At 35.4% G+C, this 26646-nt stretch overlaps 1 protein-coding gene across 1 annotated transcript in view; it reads left to right on the plus strand.

Annotated features, from left to right (window-relative positions):
* Positions 1–219: 219 nt before the first annotated feature.
* LOC105231266 (uncharacterized) overlaps positions 220–26646 on the plus strand; it is a 78014-nt gene continuing 51587 nt past the window's right edge. Inside the window, exons 1-2 of the mRNA XM_049455591.1 lie at positions 220–482; positions 20100–20539. Of these exons, the coding sequence (XP_049311548.1) occupies positions 20453–20539 (87 nt within the window). The 5' untranslated portion in view covers positions 220–482; positions 20100–20452. The remainder of the gene's footprint in view (positions 483–20099; positions 20540–26646) is intronic.

Consider the following 26646-nt stretch of genomic DNA (forward strand, 5'->3'; position numbering starts at 1 on the left):
ACATACTTGCATACAAAGCCATTAGCACAGCTGATATGCTGCGTACAAACAACCCCCAGAAATACTAAAAACACACACGCAAGCTACTATTAGTATTTCTATGCAGGTATGTGTGGCTATGTATATATTTCAGTGGGCTGCATGTATTTCGGTTCACGTTCATATTGTTAATGGGCTGTCTGTGCAACGCGGTCTGTTAGTCTCACGTGTGCGGCCAAAGCGTCAACAACTCGAAACGGAAAAGGTGAAAGCGCTCGCTGGGAAGTCAGTTTAATAGTAAAAAATCACAAGCGAACACCCACGCGCGAATAATAATTGTTGAATAATTGTGTATGTAAAGTTGCTTGGTTGGAAAGTTTAAAAATGGAATAAAAAAAAAATCTGAGAAAAAACAACAAAAGATTTACGAATACAAAGTGTATGTATATTGTAACGGCGCCTATCTGAAATCGCAAAAAACGCCTAGCTTAGCTCCCCAAGCGGTAATTTTCACCTACTTATTATTATTTATTTATATATTCCTTTGTTATGTTGTGTAGTCGCTCATGCAGACGACCTGTTGTGTTGACAAGTCTCCCATTTTTGTGGCACGTACGCCCGAAATAAACAAGCAAATATACGCTGGTGTTAAATAAATATGAGCAAGTGCGCAAATTAAGTGTAGAAACATAAAAATAAAAGAAGATAAGTCAAACGACAACAATCAACTGTCGCACAAATGAAGCTATAAAAATCTGTGTGTGTTTGTGTATGTGCATGCATGTGACAAAATGAGTGGCGTATAATTTTTGCTGCCAGCAAGCGAGGAACGAGCGGTGTGCGCTGTGCGTGACATTTCGTGTCTCTTCTGGCAAATTATCCACGTGAAACCCCAACGCCGCAACGCCGCACATCATCTAGAAATAGATAAGCAGCAAAAACGCAAAATGCATGTGTATATGTGTGTGTGTCACAATACATACGCAAGCAGATACAGTTTCACTTACTCTGCGACAAAAACAAAAACGCCATTAAATAACAAAACGTGTAAGAAATAAAACTGTGTGCGCCGGAAATGTAGCATAAATGAGACAGTTAGCAAAGACAAAGCGTGGCGTAAAAGCGCAAAAAAACAACAACTCAAAAGAATGTAAATAAAATGTATAAAAACAAACACACACCAAGTGTCCTCTATGTGAAAAAAAGAAATGAATTAAATGCGCAGCTCCCGCTGTTCAGGCGTCGACTTCCTGCCAGCACGTGCATGTCGTCTCCAGTGACATGTATACTTATACCTACTATATAAACACACATACACAAATGTATACATGATTAGAATGTTTTATGCACCTTCACAAATAGTTTGCGCACATTTTTGGGCAAACTGCTAATTAAGTTGGGATAATTTGGTTTTCGAAATAATATACTTTTTGGGGCATTTTATGAGGAAGTAAGAAAGTAATTGCATAATTCAAGGACAAACTTAATTAAGTTGAGTTTAAAAATAGAAAGGAAATTTCTAAAAAAATATTAAGAAAATTTAGATAAGAATAAATTAAAGAAGGAACAAAATGAAGTAAAATAAAATTGAAAAAAAAAACAAACAACCTCTTATACCCTTATAATCTTCACAGTGTACATTTCTCATAGCATACGAAAATGTAAAAAGATCTTTATCTTGATTTTGATCAGTCAGTGTTTATTGCAACTATACGGTATAGTAGTCCAATCTGAACAATCTTAAGAATGTAGCGTTGCTCCAGATAATAACGTTCTCAAAATCTAGTGAAGATAGCTTGTCAAATGAAAAAGTTTTCTTTACAAGAACTTGATTTTGATTACTTCTTTACATGGGTAGTCCGATCTGAACATTTTTTCAAAGATTCTTTGCATTGGATAATTATCCATCTCAATTTTTTTAAGACAAATCGTCAAATGGAAAAGTTTTCCGAAAAACTCTTGCTTCTGATCGTTCAGTTTGCATGGCGGTTGTCTGAAATAACTCCCGCCTCAAGCAACAACCCATGTCAAATTTGGTGCAGATTTCTCGTTAAATGAAAAAGTTTTCCTTACAAGCACTTGATTCCGATCGTTCAGTTTATATGACAGCTATATGATAAAGTGGTCCGATATCGGCGGTTTCAACAAATGAGTAGTTTCTTAGTGGGAGAAGGACCTGTATACATTTTTAGATCGATATCTCAAAAGCACGTTCTAGTATAGCAAACAAACGCACTAGGCTACATGGATGTTGATCATGCAAAAATACCTCAAACGGTCTTTCATCCTGGGTATTTAAAACTTTATGGCATACTTCTCTGTTCAGGATATAAAAAATATAAAGAGCACAGGCCTCCTTTAAAAAACTTAAATCACTAGTTCAATTTCTTTGAGTAAAATCATTGTCCTGGTGAGAAAATCAGTATTTTACAAAAATTATAGTACAAATTGCTTACTTAGTATTACAAAAAAGGTGTATGCCTTCGAAAAGTCAGCCTAATTGTAGGCAAGACTTGTGTTTGACCCCACTATATTATTATTTGAACTACCTTAATAAGCTACACAATATGCTTTTTTATATTGGAAATAACTTGTTGAAATAAGAATCTTATATTTTTATCTAAATAATTTACTAATATTACAAACAAAAGTGTGTGTCTTTGATAAAATCAGCCAAAATGTAGGCATCGTTTGAGTTTGGTCTCTCATTTTTCTTTTACCTATTGTTGATTAAATTATCTTAATAAACTGTTGTAAATTATACACTTTTTGGAAATAATTTTTTGAAATAAGAATCTTATATTTTTATCTAAATTATTTACTAATATTATAAAATAGGTGTGTGTCCTCGATAAAACTAGCCAAAATGTAGGCAACATTTGAGTTTGGTACCTCATTTTCCTCTTCTTGTTATTTGAATAATCTCAGTTTTGTCCGTCTATATTATTATTTTAATTATCTGGATACATTTTTCTAAACATTCACCCTTTTTGTTATATTGGAAAAAATTAAATAACAACACAAACTTTATATATAGAAAACATTATAAGAATAGAAGAAATTTAAAAATATGCCATATTGAAAGCCAAAATACTTTTTCTCGAATATTTTTTATTTTGCTATTACTTATTATATTATGCCAATATTAGAGAAATATAATATGTATATCTGGTTATTGTTCATTTTTATTTCTAAATCGAGTCAATTATCATCTTTTCTCTCAAAGCGCCGAGCACCAACTACCCACAAGTCACTGCATTCCATATAAAAATAAACTGATTTTGTTATTTGCCAGTTGCTTTATTTGCTCTGTGACCATGAGCAATTATTTTGTTTTTCAATTTCGTTTTATATTCCGTTTGCCAGCACCCTATCCATGTATTTGTTTGCTTTGTTTGTTGCCAATTTGTTAGCTTGCATTGTCACAAGGGTTAATTTGTACAAGATTTTCATTTGCTGTTTTTACCGTTTCCCCCACTCGTAAGCATATATGCACGTATGCACTTAATATAGACATACAGATTATTTCATTTTGCCTTCACGCTTGCCTGCACAGCTATTAAGCGGACAGCTCCTTCAGCTACCTTAGCCACTCGCTGAGCCGTTGTCTAATGTTTGCTTAGCTCGCACCTCGTCGGCTATTTGCCATATTCTTAATGTGTCGTGGGCATCGCCGTCAAGCTGCCAAGCAACTGTGCAGCCCGTCACTGATAGTCCCTAGTGAGTCTTTCACTTTAGGGGCGCGCTGTCACCCGCGCCCATTACGCTGTGCTGACCGGCAATGTCCTGCTATGTCAAGCTATGGCCTGCTTGGTTTATTGTTGTCATTTATTGTGCTGTAACTAAAACTAATTGAATCATTTCTTTGTTTGCTCGGCTGCATTATCTGTGTGCTTTGCTCAGTTTAACTGCTAGTTTGCTGTTACTGTTGCTGCTATTGTTGTTGTGTGTTCTTTTCGTTCTGCTTTATTGCCATTTTGTAGTCATTCTATTGCTACCTAATTACACCAGCAACAATTCCGGCTGTCGTGCAAATGCGCGAGAAATTAAGACAACATTGCGTCGCAGGTTTTTATCGTTTTGCACTGGTGTTGCATAAACAAAGGCGTTGCCATCGCGCTCACTACCGCCGCAAACATAGTAAATTGCTTTACGCATGTCTGGCTTCATATTTTAATCTTTATTTAATAACAAAAAGCGTCTTGAGAGGCAAGGACAAATAAGAAGGTGTTGTCATGTGCGCCTTTGTTTGCACTTAACTCACTTGGGCGGGCAGGATATCTAGTAAAATGGCTGTAAATACGCGTTTGTGCACAGACTAAAGCTAAGCAATTTTTAGCTCAACTGCCATGGAAACAGGCACAATGCAGGCTACTCAAGTTCAGTTCAAAAGAAAGGCAAATATTGGAAGAGAGTTTCTGAATTAATATTTTGAATGGAAAAGAGTTTATTTCATACGTAGGCGGCCATGAATAGAGCACTCGAACTGATGGATTGTGTTTTATTTGATTTTAATAAAAACTAATTATAAATAAAAAAAACTTGTACTTATAAGCCGGAACCCAATGAGGAATCAATTTGTACTAAGAATCATATATTTGGATCGAAAAATGAAGAAAATTGTCACATTCACTAATGGTTGACTACTTCGAGGTCTAAGAACGGACGGGATGAGCACTTAAATGTATTCAATCAAGGAACAAAAGCTATGTTGTGACCAAAACTATATTATTTCTAACTATAATATGTAATTTTTTGTTCAAATATTCTCAAAGGACTTTGAGTTTTTAGTTGGAACTCAAAACGATGATGTTAAAGATAAAAACTGGCCTAACAATACAATAAAATTACGACGCATCAAATGGGGCCGAAATATCACGATTTTCATCTCTGTTGTGCTGAATTAAGGCATGTGTTTATTAGCTTCCAAGTAAACACGGTCAAGTTTACCTCTCTTACAAGTCTCTTACTCATATATCCAAAAAGATTTATTGATGGAACAGAATATGAAATAGTTTAAATCTTACCCATACCCACAGGATTATATTTTCATTCCTTAAGCAGCTATAGAACGTGAGGAACGGGTGGGAACTGTTTAACAATTTAGTAAATAGAATTCTAGATGAGATCTTCTGAATGAAAAGCTGTATAACGAAGCGTGTGGTGTCCGTAAACGTACTGAAAATATTACAAATAGTTGTTTCCAAAAATATGTTTCATGTCTATTAAAATGTATATACATAAGTTCTTTGTTCTACCCAACCCCTTTAGATCTTGCTGAAACTTTTCCATCCTTTGCTACCCTTTGAAAGACATTTCTGAGAATTTATGCGAAAATTTATTGTCCAACTTCGAAAAAGTTTTGATTGCCTGAAGGAGCATTAGAGGCCAGCTCCGCGGCTTTCGCAATAGCAAAGGCCTGAGCTTGAAATATGCAGCTGTGGTCCGGTAACTTAAAAGGTTTCTTTATGCCTAACTCTGGACAGTTTATTCCCGCACCAACTCCATAGATGTTTAGAGCGTTGCGCGTAGCTTATATACCTTTACGCCAGGCATCTTTTTCTATTTTTACTTCAAACATTATTTTCCAGTTGAAAAGTGAAGTCATGTAGTCGGTGTTTGCCGAGCTATGCCCGAAGGTTCTATATGTAAATTCTCCTGCAGCTAGTTGTCGGCCACCGATTTTGTTGCGCGGTTTTCAGCGAAGAGGTCTATAGGTTTAGTATAGTTCAAGAGCCGTCGTTGTAGTTTTTCTTAAAGCTCCCGTTATGCACAGCGAGCCAGTCTCTGAACCCTTTCCATTGGCGGGAAAAATTGACAACGGTGGCATTTAAAAAAGTTAAATTTTACCTACCAAATTTTGGTCGTTTTTGGCCTGACAAAATTGAATCTTTGATCGGATGAAAAAGTAGAATTATACATATACAGAACAGGCAGAAAAAAATTCCATGATGATCGGATAATTCGTCTTTGAGTTATCTCTGAAGTAAATATGAAGAATGAAGCGGCTACACTTTAAATGACTGTAACTCAAAATATATTTGAGATATCAGTTTGAGCTTTTAGAACATTATTTTTAAAGATATAAACTATAAAAATATAAAAATACCAAAAATTTAGTTTTTAAATTTTTTAATACTAGGCGTACGCCTTAAATCTGTAAGTTATTTTTTTTTCTCGTTAAAAATACTTTTAGATTTAACTCCAGTATGTACATTATGTAGTATCTTTAACAATAAAAATAACTTATTGTTATAAGAATTTCTTTATTATTCGCTTTTTAACTGCCTCCTTTAACTTGTTTGCTCATTCTTAAATCTAAAATAAAATGCTGCACACAAGTTTCTCGGAACTGCATGCCACAAATCGATTTAGTTTTTGATCAACCAGAATTCATTCTTAATAATTCTGTATAATAAATATTAATAAATAGACTGTCTCTTTAAATTAAACGCATATCTCCAGCTATTTATTATCATATCAAAGTTTTTGTTATTGCATTTGGATATGACTTCTGCGGCATAAATCCACGTGGTGTTAAGATGCCACAAAATGACTTTTGAGCTGGAAAATGAATAAAATTTTATGTGGAAAACAAATTTAAAATGAAATGAATGAATAATAAATCGTATCAATGCATTTCAAATGACTACATCAAATCTGCATATCTAACTGTATTATATATGAGCACATAATGCAATTGTGTTGGTGCAACAAATAACAAAACACCCACGTGGTTACATAGATGTATATGTGTATGTGTGCTCATATGCACAATACTTTTATGTGGGTGTATGTGTGTGGTTATTAATGTGATTATTTGCGTAGACCATGGAGATCAATGATGATATTGAAGTATATAAATTATTTTTATATGGCATTAGAAAATGCAATACCAGATTTCTGAACTTTTTTTGTAGAAGTAAGTCAATTTAATTAGAAATTGAACAAATTGACAATTCGTTTTAAGCTGCCTATCAGTTTTGTGGTGGCATTGTTTTCGAAAAAAAATAATGAATAAAAATATAATTTTTTCCAACTAATTTTTCATTTATGCGTATTATGTATGCAAATTTTTTAATCAATATTACAGTTACGTACTAAATTCTCATTCAAAGAAATTTAATATATATTTAATTAAGTAAGGAGGTATTCTATTCGAAAAAAACCAAAAATTAAACACGCTCGGAAAATTAAGGTTTGTAGAGAGTGGACAATATTTGAGATGAAAAAAATATGATTCAAAACACTTTTTTAATATCAATTGGTTAAGTTAAAATCGATTGCACTTACTGTGGTATTATTATTTTTTAGCTCAAGGTCGATGAATCATTTTATATATATGTACATAAATCCAAATCACCTGTTTTCAAGCCTTTCATCCATCTAGTGCCACTAAATATTTTTGCCAATCTTCGCTTTGATATCTCATTTTCATATAATTTGAAAGTTCTTAAAAGAAACATAATAACAACAAAGTAATTATATCCCGTGCAACATGTTGCGTGTTGTATAGCAATACACACAGCCTACATACACCGCACAACATCACAATAAAAGTATCAAGCAAAGTGTGAATGAAATGCCGTTATTTTTATTGCGGTTTTTTATGCCATTTACTTATTGGCAATTTTTTTTAAAGCCCCACAACTCATAGCGCTAATAATAATTTTGATTGCAACGCTTTTGATGTGCGTAGTGATGTGGCGCGTTGAATGCAGTGTGGATTTAATGGATTTTTGCAGCTTAAAACCTTAAACTTGCGCATGTTTCCAGCAAAAATATGATTTAAAATTAAATGCTTTTGCATTTCTTATGCACTTTATGCAGACAATTGATTGAACAGCTTAAAATGCGTTTATTTGCTTTGCGGAGATTAATAGTATTTATAGCTCTTATTAATTAATACAAAAACATAAACATATTAAAAGATTTATAGTATTCTATTTATTTGGTTTTAATAATTGATTTTATTTTTCACAAAAGTATTTGCACAATTTGGTTTTGTTTTATATTAAATCAGTTATCATTGTTGGCCGTGGCGTATACGTAACTTTTGTGTGCTTATTATTTTTACGTTCTCAGGGACACGATTTCTAGCCTTATGCTCATTTCAAAAATAAAACAATACGAGTTTTAAATTATTTGTAGTATAAATGCCGATTTTTTACAACTTTTTTTTTTAAAATTGCGAATTATAAACCTTTTTTTTTATTTTTCGCTAACAATATATAAGTAATATGTAGGCCAAATTCTGAACATTTTATTCTCTCACAACTTGCAAGGAGAAATTCTTGCTTAGAAGTTTATATTCAATTAAGAAAGTATTGCCATACATTTTAGGCGAGAAGACGCGCATTTATTAGGAAGAAGTTCTTTATGGATAAAAATGAGATTTTTCAAATAGCCGATAGCCGCGGTACAAAGTTAACCGGAAGTTCATAAATATTTTTATTATATATGTGGAGGCTGAGGAAAATATTGTCTCGATTATACCCATTTTAGGCATAAGAGCATACTGTCATCATAAAAATATTCTCTCCGAATTTTATTACTAAAGCTCACATATTGATCGCCATATTCGCTAAAAATCAGTCTTATCTACTGGGCCAACATATTTCGTGTCAGGGTTCCGTAAACTGTTATAGTCCAATTTTGGAAACTTTTGGGGTAAAAGGATTATAAAAGTTTATTATACGAGAAGTAGGCGTGGTCGTAATCCACAGTATAAATTGGGACGGTTAGATTTGTTGAAAATGTTTAAGTAGTTCCTGAGGTGTAGGTACCACACTTCTTCTTCTTTATTGCGTAGACACCGCTTAAGCCGAGTTTGGTCTTAGTTCGTTGAGAGAGGACTTTACTTCTCGATTGCCTACTTAGCTTTGAAATCGACGAACAGGCGGTATCGGTCTTCTTTTCACGACTCTTTTCCAATATTTGGCGCATGGTGAATACCTGGTCGGTTGTTGATTTGCCAGGCCAAAAGCCACACTGATAAGGTCCAATCAGTTTGTTGACAGTGGGCTTTAATATTTCAAACAATACGCTCGATAGAGCCTTATACGCGATGTTGAGGAGGCTTAGCCTACGTTAGTTGGCGCAGATTGTGGGGTTTTATGGATTGGGCAGAGCACACTTGAACCCTAATCTTCGGGCAAGCTTTCGTCTGACCATATTTTACAAAGAAGCTGAAACATGCACCTTATCAGTTTTTCGCCGACGTATTTGAATAGCTCGGCCGGCAATCCATCGGCCCCGTTGCTTTGTTGTTCTTCAGGCGGGTAAAAGCTATTCGAACTTCTTCATGTTTGGGCAATGTGCTGCCCGTCCCATTGTAATCGATTGGGGAGTCGGGTTCACCATCTTCTGGTGTTATGCTTTCATTGCCATTCCGCTAATCATTTATGAAATAGTTTAGCAAGGAAAGTCTCTTTTATTATTTTCCAAAGATATCGGAATATTTGTTTATTCATTTGAAAGGGTGGAGGAATTCGATAAGCTTGTTGAAAATGGAGCAGATAAAAATACGTAAGATACAACAATGAATAAGGAGGATTTTCAGCATGCTATATTTTTTAAGGCCTCTGGTATTAAGCAAAACAATGTGAAAGAATTAAAAGTCACAATAGACCTATGGCCGGGTTACATATCACCCAAATCTATTTACGAGTATCTATCTACATTTAAACCAATAAAATACCAAGGAGAACTTCACTGGTCCCTTATTATGAATTGAGTAATCCACTGAATCGCTTTCACAGGAGTGCTTGGTAGCCTGAAATTCACTCAAAATTTTACCAAACTCAAACGCCGTGCGATATTACCCAGCATTAATGTGTTTCTATTAATATGGCAACTCTTGTCATACATGTAAAAAATTGCTAATGTGATTGACTAGAACACACGAAGATTAGAATGTAAATAAGACAAAATTTTATTGAAACTACAAGGGAATACATAATCATAAATATCTGTCTGCTGCTTCAAAATGAAATACCTTAAGGTATTTGTAAATAATTTGTTATTAACATTGAGAGCGCACACTTTTGAAATATGCACAATTACAATAACAAAATATAAATACATGCTTTAAATTAAAATTCGACATTGTGCTGACCACAAGGAAGCAATGTGCAGCTATCATATTATTAATACTGTTGCCAAGAATACATCTGTTATGCTGCAAGTAACAATTAGTGTAGTGTTGGTGACATTGCCAGCTAACTCATCTTTTGTTCTAACCAAAACACCTACGTTGTGGCTTGCAGCTCTCCTTTATTTTATGTAAATAATTTAATTTACTAATTAACAGAGAATTTTCGTGCAACTTAACCGCAGGGGAACCGGTAGCCGGTTACAGAGTCCATTAATGCCCGGCAACTTTGCTCCCGTGCCGAAGCTTAAGCAAAATGTTGCATGCCCGTATGTACGAGTATGTATATATGACTGTGTGTATTTATGCTTATGGTTGTATGTTGTAGTTCAATGGCAGGTGAGGGAATTCGAAATAATGAAATATAAAAGAATTATTAATTCAACCACAAAATGACGCAGTGTGACCTTTTGCGGCTGCATTGTTTCGCTGTGCGTATGAAAGGGCGCAAAAGCATTAAAATAATATGGAACGAAATAAAATATAAAAAGCGTGAACAAAAGAACTTCCGCTAAGAGAGTTGCTGAAATTTTAATGAGCACAATGGGAACAAAAAACAAAAAAAAAACAACAAAAACGAAAAGTGAGAAATATTTATATATGCGAATGCAAATATGGGTGCTTAATTATGATGGCCGCTGGGGAAAACACATATTCGTGTTCGCTACGAAAAAATCTAACAAAGCAAATAATGAGTGTGTGACAATTATACAGGGTGAGCCAAGGAAATTTTTTGCTAAAAGCGTTCAAAGTCTTCAGTACTCGTATAAACTCAATTTTTCATACAGAAATTTGGAAGAGCCGCTGGAACCTTTGGATAACCAGAAAATTATTAAAAAAAAAAAAATAAATTAGCTTCGGCTTCAGGGAAGTTAGTATACCCTTGACAGGTGCTTTTTTAACGTAAAATGGTATAAAAATGTATTTATTCTGATTTGAATCGTTCAGTTTGTAGGGTAGCTTTATGATATAATTGACCGATCTGTTCGCGTTTTTCAGATATTGTAGTAATGTCGTAGTTTATGATCTATGTCAAGTTTTGTAAAGATATCTTGTCAAATAAGGAAGTTTTCTATAGAAGGACTTGAACTTGATCGGCCAGTTTATGAGGCAGCTATATGCTATAGTTATCCGATATCAACGGTTCTAACAAATGAGCAGCCTCTTTGGGAGGAATAGACGTATGCAGAAATTCAGAGCGATATTTTCATAACTGAGGGCTATATGGCATATATTCAGTCATACTGACGACATTCGATCAACGTCACTTTGATCATTTACATATGTATATAAAATATAAGGTATCGGGCGTTTACTTTTCACAAACATCATGCAAACTTATTATATCCTGTTGAGGATATCCATGCACTTCATGTAAGCCATTAGCTTATAAGGCTCTGATATGATAACCTATTAAGCGGTTACCTAAGCCCTTGAAGGATTTCATATACTTAGTATATATGATTCTTAAAATTTTTCATTTCATAAATGAAATCGCTATATTTTTCAAGGGCTTGTCGGCGTTACTTTTCGCTCCGAGCCTGTAGACTAACGGTTGGCATTCTGTGGTTTTGTTGTAGAGTTGGCAAATTTCTCCAAACAATTTTGAGGAATCCAGCCAAGTTGGCAGTCCTTGATGGATTATAAATCCCGGTCCATTCAGGTAACACTGATCCGACTGATGTCCTATATTATTTTCAAGGCAACTAGGATAGCGTTGAACTTTTGTAAAAATCACAGATCAATTTTTGTATCTCTCGACATCATTCTTGAAATCTGCTTAATCGTATAAAACTACGCGGAAACTTGAATGTATAGAAAATTGCTTTAACACCAAGAAAATTTCTTCAAAATTCTCATTAAATGACAGTAGTTGCATAACGAGTAAGAGAGAAGCAGCAGAGAGAGGGGTTAAACCTCTAACTGGTTTTATTGATTGGGGTTCGGTTCTAGTCATAGCTGTACGCCGCCTTTTTAAACATTTTCTTATATATTATTATATTAAAAGTTGAGCCTAAAGCCTCTGCACTCCACTTCGTTTTCTTTCTCTTCGCTTCATTTACGCTACATACTGCAAATATTTGGAGTAGTGAATCCTCGTTATGCTACGTTGCGCACGTTCAAATTCAATTATCTTGCGTCAATAAGTGAAATTATTATTATAGGTCTGTGTTCAGCTCAACATTCTAGGGTCACTTACTATATACATATATACCCACTCACAAGTAACAAAAATATTCATGTAACTAGAATGGGGTTAATACAATATAAGCGGACTCCTGCGTGCATCTGTGTGTTCTTTTCAACTATTTTATTTATTTGTAGCAAAAATGCTGATATGCATACAGATAACGAATAACATTCTTACACAGATTTTTATCATACATATGTACATATAGCACGCATTAACATTCAACAGAGTCGCACGCAGCCAATTCACCCAAAACGATTTCACTTTATTTTATTCGCCGTTTATTTTATGAGTTTATTGGCAGGGCAAAGAATGTTTATATATGTATATAAACATACATATATATATAGTTGGACTTTTTTATAAAGAAATATATATGTATTTACATATGTGTATAATAAGCTTAATCACATGAGTAAATATGGTACATTCGAGTACCTTGTTGCCATAAGTACCGCTCTACATATAGTAATGCTCAAATTCCTACTATGTACATATGTATTTAACATAACAATACCTAGAAACCTATTAAATAGGATTTTTATTGATTATAAGATTTTTACTATTTGTACGGAAATGTTCATCAGATATCCTATCCAGCTTAGGTATGTTTACATTGCTTGTCTCCATAATATGTATTTATAATTTTCCCTTATACCATATATAAAAGAAAGGGTGTCACTTTAGCACAATAGTTTTCATAATAAAATGTTTTCTTCTATCCTCCCCTGAAATAAATGTCTTTGTCTATCGTTTTATTTACCTCGCATGGATCCTCATCGCCTCTCAATAATTCTCACCGGCTGTCATTGCTTCTTTCGGACTCTTATGAACAATTACCGATTCTCACTGGTTCTCACGTTCTCATTTCGTCGCACTGATTTTCACCAACTATGTATCGATGAATTTCACTGACTCTCACGAATTCCCGCTGGCTATAGTTTTCACTGCTTTTAAGGTTCTCATTGGCTCTCGGTAGATCTCTCGCTTCTTACTTATTCTCATCGTCTTTCAATAACTCTCACCGGCTATTGTGGTTCCCTCGAACTCACGCCGGCTCTCAGTGTTCTCTTGGGCTCTCAACGTCTCTATTGCACTATCAGCCACTCTCATTGTTCTCACTAACTTTCACAAGTCTTCATCGGCTGTTTACTATTCTCACAAGCTTTTAAAGGTTCTGTCCAGACTTCAATGGAGCCTTTAAACTTTCAATGGTTCCTATCAGGCTCTAGTTGGCTCTCAATGCTTTTCTGAGATTTTTACAAGCTCGTGGGCAGAGTCAACAGCTTGTTTTTCACTGACTCTCACTAATTCTCACCCAATTTTACAGCTTTTTTACTTACTTTTTCAAGCCCTCGCTAGATATTTTTCCTGGTTCCTATCAATGATTGCCATATTTTCAGGTTCTTACTGGCTCTTGCTTGCTCTCATTGGTTCTCATAACAACTACTACTATATAATCTTTTTGTTGGTATTGAGATCATTATACCTTTTTCAAGATTTTGAACCATTTAGCTCGAAAATCTGTAATTTCGAATTTTATATTTTAGTGGGTTTGAAGTGTGCGACTAAATGCTCGAATAGCTATTGACATTGATCTCCTTCTGAACTCGGTTTAAAAGACTCTCGCAAATAAAATAATTAACCGTTAACTTTTATGCTTGCACTCAGCCAATGATGACGTAAAACGAACCGAATAAGAGATACATTTTCCCACAATTTTTGCATCTGCTCAATGTCATCTAATATTTTTTATTTCATAGTATTTTATTCCTTTATTTCATCGCCAATTTTTTGCATGATTTATTGTTGTTCATGTAAGTTCCGACGTAGTGCCTGTGCGTGGGCAAATTAGGCGTACTCGTACATACATGTGCATATTTATAGGCACACATATACATATACACATGTATATGTAGGTACTATTATATGTATTAGTTTTTCAACAAATTGGCCATACTTTAGCTTCCGACAGTTTCCGGCTGCGTTTTGGGCTTTGACTTCGGCTTTCACTAACGATCTGAGAATAGCATTGTCTCCACATGCGAAATGCTTAAATGCATACTTAACGGTATTAGGCAAGATTTATGCATACACCCCAAGCCCGAAGCTGCCGTGTAGCTTAGTTGGCTGCTCTTGCAAATATTTTTTACGGTTACTCACTACGAAATTGTTGAGTGTGTGCAAATTCCTTGTTACGCCGCACGGCCACAGTTGTAAATCAGCGAATGTGTTTGGGTTTAAGCGCATGCATGCGTTTGCGAGTGTGTGTGCGTGTGCGAGTATGCCTGTTTGTTGGTGTTAGAACGACCTTCTCAAGTATTGTGGGTGCATGAGCAGCGCTTAAAAGCTGATATCTCTAGAGATATTTGCAGGCATCACCATGACATTCGTACATGTATTTGTGTGCGTATATGTATGTGTAACTAAGCATTCATAGAAATTGTGTGCAAATCCATATAAATACTTGCATATATTATATTTATAGCATATCTGTATTACTTCCGCCTTGCTAAGCGCTCGCTTTGTCTGCCTCTGTCTCTGCTCTCAAGCACTTGCTGCCCACATTCGTTTTGCCACTTTCAACCAAAATACAAGTGAAATAAATTTCTTCCAGTCTCTTGTGGTAATACCCACTTGACACATTGAGTTTAGCGAAATTTCTGCATTTGCGGTTTTGCCACACAATATATTTATTTAGTTACTAAAAAAAATGTATATAAATATTTGTGTGTTGCAAAAATGGTTGCGCTTCTAGCTTTGTTATGTGCACCTATTTGGTTCCATATCTGTATTAAGTTTGCATAGTTTAACTGTCGGTGGTTTTACATATGAAATTTTTTGGTTTTTTCGAAACTCATAAATTTTAGATAACCAAAAGCCGCTTGATTATTCATAACCAAAGCATACACCAGGTGTATTTTTATGGTCAAAATGAAAGAGTCGGAGGAAAAAGGTCAGACAATAACTTAAAGTTGCCTTTGCTTTGGACAAGTATAGTCAGCACAGAGATGTGGCTGCCTAATATATCATTTTTATATTTTTTAAAATATTTTTGAAGCATTCGTTTAATATTTATGTATTTCATAAATATTTTTTGAATATGCAAATACTTAAAGAAAATTTTAAAGAAGGTAATGGAAGATAAAAAAACTTAATAGTCGTACCAAAAAATCCCTTTTTGAATAATATAATTCAAATATGACTCTAAAGTGCTTATAAAATAGCACAGTTTTCTTCTCGGTACCTACTTTGAACATGATCCAAATAAATACTTATAATTGTTCAGTATTTAAAATCTTAAGTATTTTTAGTACTTGTCTTAATTACTCTAATAAGTTTTCCAAGAAGTTTGCCCTTTTAAAGTAATAGTATTGATCAGCTTGGCAAGCTGAGTAGATTTACCTAGCCATGTCAGTCTGTATACCCCCGAACTAGTCATCAGTTTCTGAGATATCGACCTGAAATTTTGCACACGTTCTTTTCCCAGAAAGAAACTGCTCCTTTGTCGGAACCACCGATATCTGACTACTATAGCATATAGCTGCCATACAAACTGAACGGTCAGAATCAAGTGCTTGTGTGGGAAACTTTTTCATTTGAAGAGATATAATTAAAAAATTTAGCATGAATGCTTATTGGAGGCAATAATGTAATATCCAAAGAAATTGTTCAGGTGGCAACATTATAACATATAGCTGCCATACAAACTGACCAATCATACACAAGTACTTGTATAGAAAACTTTTTTATTTGACACAGTATCTTCACAAAATTCGACACAGGTTATTATTTCGTATATTGCTATAATCTCCAAAGAAATTGTTCAGATCCGACTACTATAGCATATAGCTGCCATACAAACTTACCCGTTTAAATCAAGCTAATTTATTTTTATACTACTTATTGCCGTAAATAATAACCTGTGAAGGGTATTATTGCCACATTTAACATTTCTTTACATTAAATCCACCTAGGCAGCTTTTTGTCATACCAATATTTTCAGCGAAGAATATTATACAGGTTACACTTATATTGAGACTATCTCATTAATTACATAATTAATCAAAATAGTCAAAGCAAGTTTCCGATATTAATCAAACACATAACTTCAATCAAATATTCGTACATTTTCATTTGCAATATCAAAGTATATTATAATAATTGTTTATTGCGTAGTTACCAATTTTATAAATTGTTGCTGAAATCATTTTTTTATCACATCTCCCTTTATTTATTACCCACATATAAACATTAAAGCGATCACTATTAAATAATTATCCAATAACCACCTTAAACACATTAAAAAATATCTATAATCAACATTATACAGTGAGAAGTATTCTGCGCATTCAGCAATTGAAATGGCCACCACTGCGTATGAGCAACCTTAATTAAGTATTATCCACTGTAAGCACTATTCATGCCCACAACTGCATTTATGCGCGCATAATTGAATTATTTGCATATTTTTCACACACGCACACAAGAACACGCACATACATGCACACTCGTTAAATGCTCTAACAACTATAGTTTTATTATGAGTTTATAATGGCAATTGCGGCTTGCATTAAAAATAAGTGAACAAAAGCCAGCTCGCCTTTCCTGCATGCAATTTATGCCCATGTGCCATGTGCATTTGCGCCGGGCGCTTGTGTTGCTGCATATAATAAGTTAATTTTCATTTAAATGGCTGTTATACATATGTATAGTACGTATGTGTACTGGTTGGCTTGTTTGTGTGTGTGTCCTTGAATGTGAGTAGATGCAATTTCTCTTTTATGCACACCTTTGTAATTATGGTAATGAATAGGTGTGCTTTAATTTTATGCTGAATATGCACGTTTTGATTATGACCACTAAATATGTGGCTTTGTGCGTGTGCGCTTGCCGTGGCATGAAAATATCACATAAATATTTGTATAGAAAGCAACTGGAAATTATGCGTGATATGTTATAGAGACCACAGGTTTAATTTACTCGTTTGTTATGGAGTTACTGCACATGTAATGAAGACTTGGATGAAAAGTGAAGGTTCATTTGTAGAAATTATAATCTTTTTAATATCAAATAATAATTTGACTGCACAATTTTTGTATCTTCATTGTAAACTTTTCAAAAAAAAAAAAGTGTTAAAGAAATAATTAAAATTAATGAACCTCTTAATAAGCTTGAGGTCGAAGTTAATCTCCGTATCCTTGGCGACAGATCGGGGAAGTTCTCAGTTGCGCTTCAGAAAATAAATAGGTGCACACCGCAGGGTGGCATTCTTTACCCCTTGTTCTGGGATTGAGTGGAGAACGTCCCTTTGAAGGAACTTGAGGAACTAGGCCACCAGATGGTACGCAGATGATCTAGCTCGTTTGGTAAAATCTTCCTGTATACTATTTACGATCTACCCGAAGGGTATCTATGGTAAATGTAACAACCAAGTATGCAAAGAGAAATAGATTAACCACAAATCCAAATAAAACTAAGATAGTTTTATTTACTAACAGATACAAAATCTCTGATGTTACTCTACCTTTGGGAGGTTCTATTCTTCAACTGGTGAACAGAGTGCATTATTTATGACTTTTACTAAAAAAAAGCTCTTATGGAACACAAACACTGAGAAGAAAATGAGGAAGGCATCTCTCGTCTTATACTACAATTGAGAAGAGATGTGGCCTCTCATAGAAATTGGTGTTCTGGCTCTATGAAACCGCAATAAAGCCCATAATATTTTGAGGAGTCTGTTGGAGTGTATTAAGAACAAACAATGACACTATACTACATATTATACCCGTAGATATTACTGGTAGGTGCTTGGTAGCGAAGGCTGAATAAGACTTAAGGAAGCTTGGTATATGTGCGGCTCCAAGCAGAAACACACTGAAATTCTCCGCTACTTCGATGGCACACTTTGCAGTTTTGATCACTTCATTGCAAACCTTCTCCTGTCGGTTCTTTCCCAGCTCACATACCTGCGAGTGATTTGTGGGAGGTGCAAAGCCGTTGCAAAAGAGGTGCAGTGAGATTTTTACCGATAGATCCAAGTTAAGAAGAAGACTGATGTTGGCGTCTTTTTTCAGGACTCTTCATCTTTTCTAGCAGAACACTGTATCGTCTTTTTATGGGAGGTGGCTGCTATCAAGGTATTAGTAGACATACTGCTTCAAAGAGTCTTCAGAGAGGTATCTTCACTTCGATTGTTGAGCAGCTATATTGACTTTGAGCTTTCTTTCATATCTATTAGACTTTTATGGTTGCACGGTAGTAGCGGAATCACCAGAAACTGTAAAATCGATGAGTTCGCTAAGGAGGACACCCTTTCCCTAATTTTAACCGATTGGAAGCTAGTCGCTTATTTTCCCCTAAAATAAATGCCGTTGGTTATGGTTTTCATTACCTTTCGGCGATCTTCATCGTATTTCAATAATTCCCATCAAGTATCGGTGGTTCTCACCATCTCCATCAGGTTCTCATTTCATGGCACTAATTTCCGCCGACTCTTTATCGATGAATTTCAATGAATTTTCCGAATTCCCTGTAATTTTAACTGCATTTAAAGTTCTCACTAGCTCTCAGTGAATTATCTCAGCCTCTCACTGATTCTGATCGTCTCTCAATAATTCTCACCAGCTTTTGTGGTTTTATCGAAATCTCGCCGGCTTTCAGTGGCTCTCTCGAACTCTCACCGGCGTTATTGTACTCTCACTATCATTGGTTCTTACTAACTCTTACAGGTGTTCATCCGCTATTGACGATTCTCACAAGCATGCAGAGGCTCCCTCCAGCTGTCAATAGGTCCTGTAGGATTTCGCTGGTTCCTATCGGGCTCTAGTTGTCTCTCGATGGTTTTATTAGACTTTGACAAGCTCGTGGGTAAGATAGGGTCAATTTTACTGTTACTTAATAACATTTACCGGTTTTCACTGAATATTTTTTCCTGATTTTCACCACTGAGTTTCACAATCTTCAAATAAACCGGAAAAAATTTTCATATTATGTTCTTAGTACAAAAAAACTTTTTATTTTATTTTTTAGTAAGGTGAAAGCGCTGTTTTAAATAATTGAAAATTATAATAATATAAAGAAATGCAGAACATAAGTCTACAGACATTTTTTTTCTATACTTTCCTTTGATGCTAAATACGTAGAATTGTAAATATTTTTAAACTATCAATAGTAGTTTACTAAGCATTAATTTTTCTCGTCACTGTATGTGAATGAAATAACTGTAAATACCACATTGATGAAGCTGACTCGCTAGTTAGGGCAGTGGCGCAAACCAGACGAATTGTGCAATGAGCAAGCATTTCGACAGTCATACCCACACACATTCAACCGCACATAACCGCAATGGCGAGCAAACTGCAAAGAATTCATATGCGTCACATACATTTATAGTATATAGCATATTCTATATATTATATACATATATGTTATGATATTGCAATGTGTGTACGAGTATGTGTTTACAGTTGTGCTTAAATACTAGTGCCTTACAGCATATGTAACTGCGAGTGTTGCGGTTGACAAGCGACCATTTATCGTTGACTCCTTGACATGCATGCACTCGCCCCCCTTTATACATGTTGCACATACTCGTACATATGTTATATGTGTGTGCGTGTGTGTGTTCATGCGTACCACATGAAGTGCACTCGTCAGCTGCCGACATTTTGCCGCAAATAATTCAACAAAAACAAGCATTTATTATGTTTAGCTCGAATGCAACCGCTCTTTCATGTTATTTCATTTTATTTCATTTTGTTTTATCTTTTGCAGTGCATTTGCTGCTCGTGCCGGCATCGTGACTACCACCAGCGCATATGTGAGTGCGTGTGTGTGCGTGGAAGTGCAACGTTGCTGCCAGAATATCCGTTATGCTGACAATGCAATTTGCGCAAAGACTGTTTGTGCACAAATAAGCTCTAAAATCTTTGTTGTGATAAATAATAATAATATTATTATTACCCGATGTGAGATTATATGAAATATTTTGAGAGCTGTGTAAATAAAGTGAGAGTGTTGTGAGTTTTATTTACGAGTAAATAAATATAAAACGAGTGCGCATTGAATTGTTGTTGGCACACAACAACAACGGTACAACGTAAGCGGGTAGAAAAGCTCTTAGCAACATGTTGACAACACATCATTTGCCACATTTGCATCATCATCGTGGCAGCACAGCAGTGGAATTTCATACAGTCACAAATCCGAGTACGGTGAGTACTGAGTGTAATTCATATTTATTGGTAATAAATATTAAATTTATTAGTTTTTATTTTGATTTGTTTGCAATTGGGGAGATTTCACATAGAACATAACGATCGGCTGAAATAGATTTGATATGGAAATACTGGGCCAAATATAACTTCAAGGCTTGAAAATCTAAGCTGGACCATAAATTTTATCTTGGCCGAAGCTATTGTCAATTCGTAGTTGAAGTACTGATAGTTGTGTTACTACAAATTGACAATAGCTTCAGTCAGGATTCAAATTTGGTTCCACTTCTGATTTTCAAGTCTTGAAGATCAAGGCCCAAAATTTCAGATTTTTTTGAATCATAAAAATTTTGTGTAACAAGACACAAGGAAATTAAGTTTAAGGAAGTTTTCTTATTCAATACTCAAGAGAATTGCAGACCAATGGCATTATCATTCTGTTACCCACTCTTTTATAACCGTTGGAGGGCTGTTTGTATTTACGCGAACTAGTCCCTCTATTTCTGAGATATCGGTGTGAAATTTTACACACTTAGTTGTCGGAACCAGACGGCTATTGCATACATATAGTTGTCATATGTATTGAACGATAAAAAATCATGTCATTGTATGGAAAACGTTTTTATTTGACAAGATATCTTTACAGAATTTAGTATGAACTATAATTTAATAATTTAAAGTAACAGCATAATTTTTAAAAAAATTTTTGGGATCGGACTACTTTGGCATATAATTGCTAAGCAAATCTAAATTCAGTTTTTGCTATATGCCACCTGTTAAGGATATTTGAGCTTCAGTATACCCGAATTTAAGGTCTTTTCTTGTTTTCTTCTTGTTTTACCCCAACTGTTCTTTTATCTCCTCAACAAACCCCCAATGTCGATCCATAACTGGATAGTTGAAGTTAGTATGTCAGTATAAACCATTGATTCGACAAAAATACACAAAAAGCGATCCAACGAAACCGAGCCACATTACCTAACCTAGATAGGACGATTTCTTGATGTGGTTTGATTTCCAAGAGCTTGGTTCAATAAAGCGGTGCCAGAAATTCTGGAGAGTATCATTAGAAGTACTTGTATTCCAACTGCGATTTTTCCTATTTGTATACCTGTCAAGCCAGAAACATGCCTCGTCGCTTAGTTTCCGCTCGCCTTCTTCTGCTTTGGCACTAAAACCGTGGGTTGGTCTGGGGCCAGAACACAAAAATTCGTTAGTGGTCTCTATTCCTTACTGGTTCACGCCAGTTATATATATATATATATATATTCGAAGACAGACAGGCCCTTATGCACTTGATATGTATAGGGTGGGCCATCTAACGTTTTAAATTTGAATTATCTATATTTCGACATTGGAAACGTCAAATGCCATTCGGAAAGTAAAAAGTCTAAAATTTACGAAATGGGTCCCTATTCACTACGATTCACAGATTGGGCAGAAGATCGTTTGCCCGAGGATGGTTAATTTTACCGAAAAATCATCCTTTCGGACGAGGCTCATTTCCACCTCGATGGTTACGTTAATAAGCAGAATTGTCACATTTGGGGCACAGAAAACCCGCACGTTATTGTCGAGAAGCCAATGCAGCCAGCACGAATCACTGTAAGGAGCGGATTTTGGTCTGCTGGAATCAGCGACCCATTTTTCTTCGAAAATGTAGATAGACCCGTAACCATCAATGGTGAGCGATATCGCGCAATGTTAACCGAATTTTTCTTCAAGCAAATTGAAGAGGAAGACTTGGACAACATTTGGTTCCAGCAAGACGGCGCTACTTGCCATACATCAACCGCTACACTCAACCTTTTACGCCCTATCTTCAAAAATTAAAATTTTATACGGTGTAGCCTATACTTCCATTGGAAGCGTGGGTGTTCTTCTTTTCCCTATGAACATAATTCTCCTTGCGTACGTGTATGGGCCAAGCCACCGCATCAGAACATGAGTTTAACAAATTTTGATAATTTTACTTGTGGAGTCCTTACACTTTTGTGAAGTATGCTGAGCATAAATGTTAAACTCATGGGTTTGCTTTGCCAGCAAGTATAGCAGACCTGCTTTCAAGAAATTATATTACCCCAAAGATTTTTTGAGAAAATGTAAAATAGAGAAAATTTAGAGAGAGGATTCTTCTAATCTCTCTTAATCTTACATATTTTTACAAACATGTAAAAAGTTGGTACAAATTTTTGTAAAAAAGAGCGGAAAAAGAAAAAAGAGCTAAGTTAATGTCCTTCGGATGGAGCGTTCTTCTGAACAGATCCTCTCACAACGTTCTGAGAAGAGCTCCAAAGTGATATTTCTCGCCAGAGACAGTTGCGAAAGAACCAAATTTTATTCTATGACAGGTCACTGAAGAGAGCATGCACCACATATGACATGCTGCTTCCTTAACAATTTGAACTTCCGCCTCTGCTTGTATCACACAAAAATAAACTTTCCGGCATATAATATCTTCACCAACACAGTCTTAAAAGCACTCTTTGTTTTTTGTAACATTCGTTCGCAATTCGTTTAATGAAAAAATCCATACCCCAGCATCCCAGTACATTGCAATCATTTTACATTTTTAATGGCGCATAGTAAAAATATTGAAAGGAACAATTTCGCTAAAAGCACCAACCGAAACACACACATGCATACCCACACACTCACATATACGCCCACAGCATAACCGCAGCATACAAAATATCACAAAGTTATGACATATGCCACAACCATTGCCACATTCCCAGCCGCTTCCGCTGTGACTGCTGCTTCCTCCTTTCACGCTCTCGCAAAACAATTCAAGTCAAGCGAAGTCGCGTTAAATTCGCTACTCAATTCAGCTGCCATTACCACACATGTACTCGTATGTGCTCGTAAGAAATGTTTACGCCGCACATTTGTCGCAATAAAAATTCAAGAATTCGCAAGTGTGCAGCAGTGGCAAGCATCCTAAGTGGAAGCGCCACTGGGGCATGCGTTCATCATTGACATTTTAGCTGAGTAAATGGTAATCGATAAAGAGTCTTACAGTTGTCAGGCGTTGTGCTTCCTCAGCTTTGTGTTGATTGACAAGCCTTCAATTGGAATGACAGCTCTGAGTGCTGCCGTTGCTAGAAAAAATCGAACAAAGTAAGCAATTTCAAAATGGAAAGAAGCACAAAAACTGCTCCATGAAATGGCGGTGAAACAATCGAATTGTAAATATTTGTATGTGGTAAAAAACCAAAAGGGAAAACATCAAAATAAAGAGGCAGGCGTTGGTGCTCACCAAAAAGCACAAAAATCAAACATGAAGAAATTTAAAATAAAAGTACCGAAATCTGTCGATAAACGCCTACATGCAAATAATGGCGTACAGTATGTCAGCGTTGTCATTAAACTCGCATTCTTTCTTACAAATATGTACACACAACATATTTATGTATTTATTAAGGTATGGTATAAGTACATACCATACTTACATACATATCTACATATGTGTATATAGATATTATTGTGTTCTTCTCGATTTGATTCGCACAGTGGTCTTAATAAAAGAAAATAAGAACATTAATATACATTTTCTAACATTAAATGTTATCATTATCATAATGTTTACGCCTTCATTTACCCCGTTTATTTTCTTATCCTTATCTGTATCCTTACCCTTATTCTCTTATCTTCTTCTATAACGTTAAACTCATACTTATCGTTTTGATTATCCTTATCCTTGTCTTCATCCTTAAACTTATCCTTATCCTTATCTTTTTCCTTATCCATATTTTTATTCTTATTCTTATACTTATCCTTATCCGTTTACTTATCCTTATCCTTATCACCCTTATCCTAAATCCTTATCCTTATCCTTATCCTTACTTATATCTATCCTTATCCACAACTTTATCCTTATCCTTATCCTTATTCTTATCCTTATCCTTATCCTTATCCAAAGTCTTATCCTTATCCTATTCTTGTACTTATCCTTATCCTTATCCTTATCCTTATTGTCACTCTTATCTTTATCCTTAACTTATCCTTTTCCTTATCCTTATCCTTATCCTTATCCTTATCCTTATCCTTATCCTTATCCTTATCCTTATCCTTATCCTTATCCTTATCCTTATCCTTATCCTTATACATTATTTTATAAATATATCCTTATCCAATTCTTTTCTTTATCCTTAACATTTTTTCTTATCATTATCCTATCTTAACTTTATCCTCTTCTTTGTCCTTGTCGTATCCGTTTTCTTATCTTTATCATTATTATAATCCTTATCGTCACCCATATCCTTGTTCTTATCTCAATTATTTTCCTTCCTACCTTTATTTTTATTTTATCCGTGTCCTTATCTTTATCCATAACCTTATTCGTATACTTATCTCACTCTATCTTTAACCTTATCCGAAGCCTTATCCTTATTCTTAACATTGTACATATCTTTACCTTCAACTTTACACTCATCTATATTCTTGTCATTATCCTCATCCTAATCTTCATCTCTTTTTTTTGTCTCAAAATTTTCGTATTTCATCCCACTGTTGCGCATATTTGCCAACATTGAAAACTTTTCATCTTTCATTGCTGCAATGTCTTCAATTTACTGCTGCAAACAAGCTACACGTCGTCGTCACAGCATCCTAACGAACGAACGACGGATGAGCGAGCGCGTGCGACCAAAGCATTCAAAAGTCATTCAAAGCCCATAAAATAAGGGACCATACGCTAGGCAGCGCAACAAAATGGCAAATTCTGCTGCCAAATGACAGGATGTACGATGAGTGGTTGGCAGCAGACAGCAGGCAGGACGTCGGCATTTGCGAGTGTGTCGAAGGCGGTGCGCATGAAGGGAGGCATTTTTGGCATTGATGGCTGCCAGTGCTGATGAAGCGCGTAATGGTGAAGTGTCAATGAAGCAAGGGCGAGGAGTATTCAAAGTGATATAAGGGTCGATGAATGTGTACCTAACGGATAAGGAGTTGGCGGGTGGGCTCAGTTAAGTGCGTGTGTATTCTCACTCGCCACAATTACAACCGAATCTTATAAGCGCGCGCTGCCTGTGCTTCGCACTGTCCTGGTGCTCGTGTAGGTCATGGCGAGTGTGAGACTAAAAGTGATGAATTATTTTCGATGCAGTTCTCCGTGTGTAACTGTATACTTATATATAAACATATATATATGTGCCACCAGTTTTGATTATATTTGCACACTGCATTGAAGGAGGGAGGAGGCTTTGTTGCAAAACGGCTTTCCACTTGAAATAAGTTCAAACAAAGGAATTCCTTCCACCAAAAAGTTCTGCGGAACTCTGAAGAAAACAAATATACGAAAATCAGAATGCGCAAATCCCGTTACGATAGCGGAAATTGTTGAATTTTCAAACGGAAATCTGTGGAAAACACTCGCCAAAATGAATCGCCAGCTGGTACGCGCGCTGTCGATACTGCCGGACAGCATAAAAATTAATGAGCTCGATAATGCGGCGATTTTCAGCGCGCAAAGCGCGAAAACTTTAAAATTCCAACAACACAACTGTGTTCATTCATTAATATTTTTTCTTGTTGTAATTTGTTTCCTTTTTTCTTGCTTCTCTCACTATGAAGTGCTTGCGAGCAACTGCTAATCGCTTCGACGCTCATGAATGCCAACTGCGACGTTGAGCGCTTTCTAAATGATTGCTCATTAATTTGCTGCGTTGTCGGACGCCATTGGCGGTACCGTTATGATGCGCGACGCCCATTTGCACTGTTATTATATAAAAAAGTTGAAATCCTCTTAAGTTCAAGGTTGTGCGCACTTACTTACGTAAGCGTTTGTTTACGATTTGTAATTTCGTTAATGCTTTCACTTACACGTAATTACAAATTAATTTAATGTTTCCCGCCCATTCAAATGGAGAAACAGATTTACTTAAATTTATTGAATTATTTTGAAGTAGGAAAAGTCATCAATGAGACATTTGCTGATTTCGGTGAATTGTGGTATCAAGACTAAAGCATACTGAATCGACTGATGATGCATTTTCAACACTCCCCTAAAGCTTTCTAAAATTTCTTTACACCGTCTGAGAGTTAAGTTTTCTGAAGGTCTGCAAAGGAGGCGTTTGTGAAGGTGCTAACCTCCTTGTTTGATTTAA

The sequence above is a fragment of the Bactrocera dorsalis genome, chromosome 1 (genome assembly GCF_023373825.1).
Source record: "Bactrocera dorsalis isolate Fly_Bdor chromosome 1, ASM2337382v1, whole genome shotgun sequence".
NCBI classification, from domain to species: domain Eukaryota; kingdom Metazoa; phylum Arthropoda; class Insecta; order Diptera; family Tephritidae; genus Bactrocera; species Bactrocera dorsalis.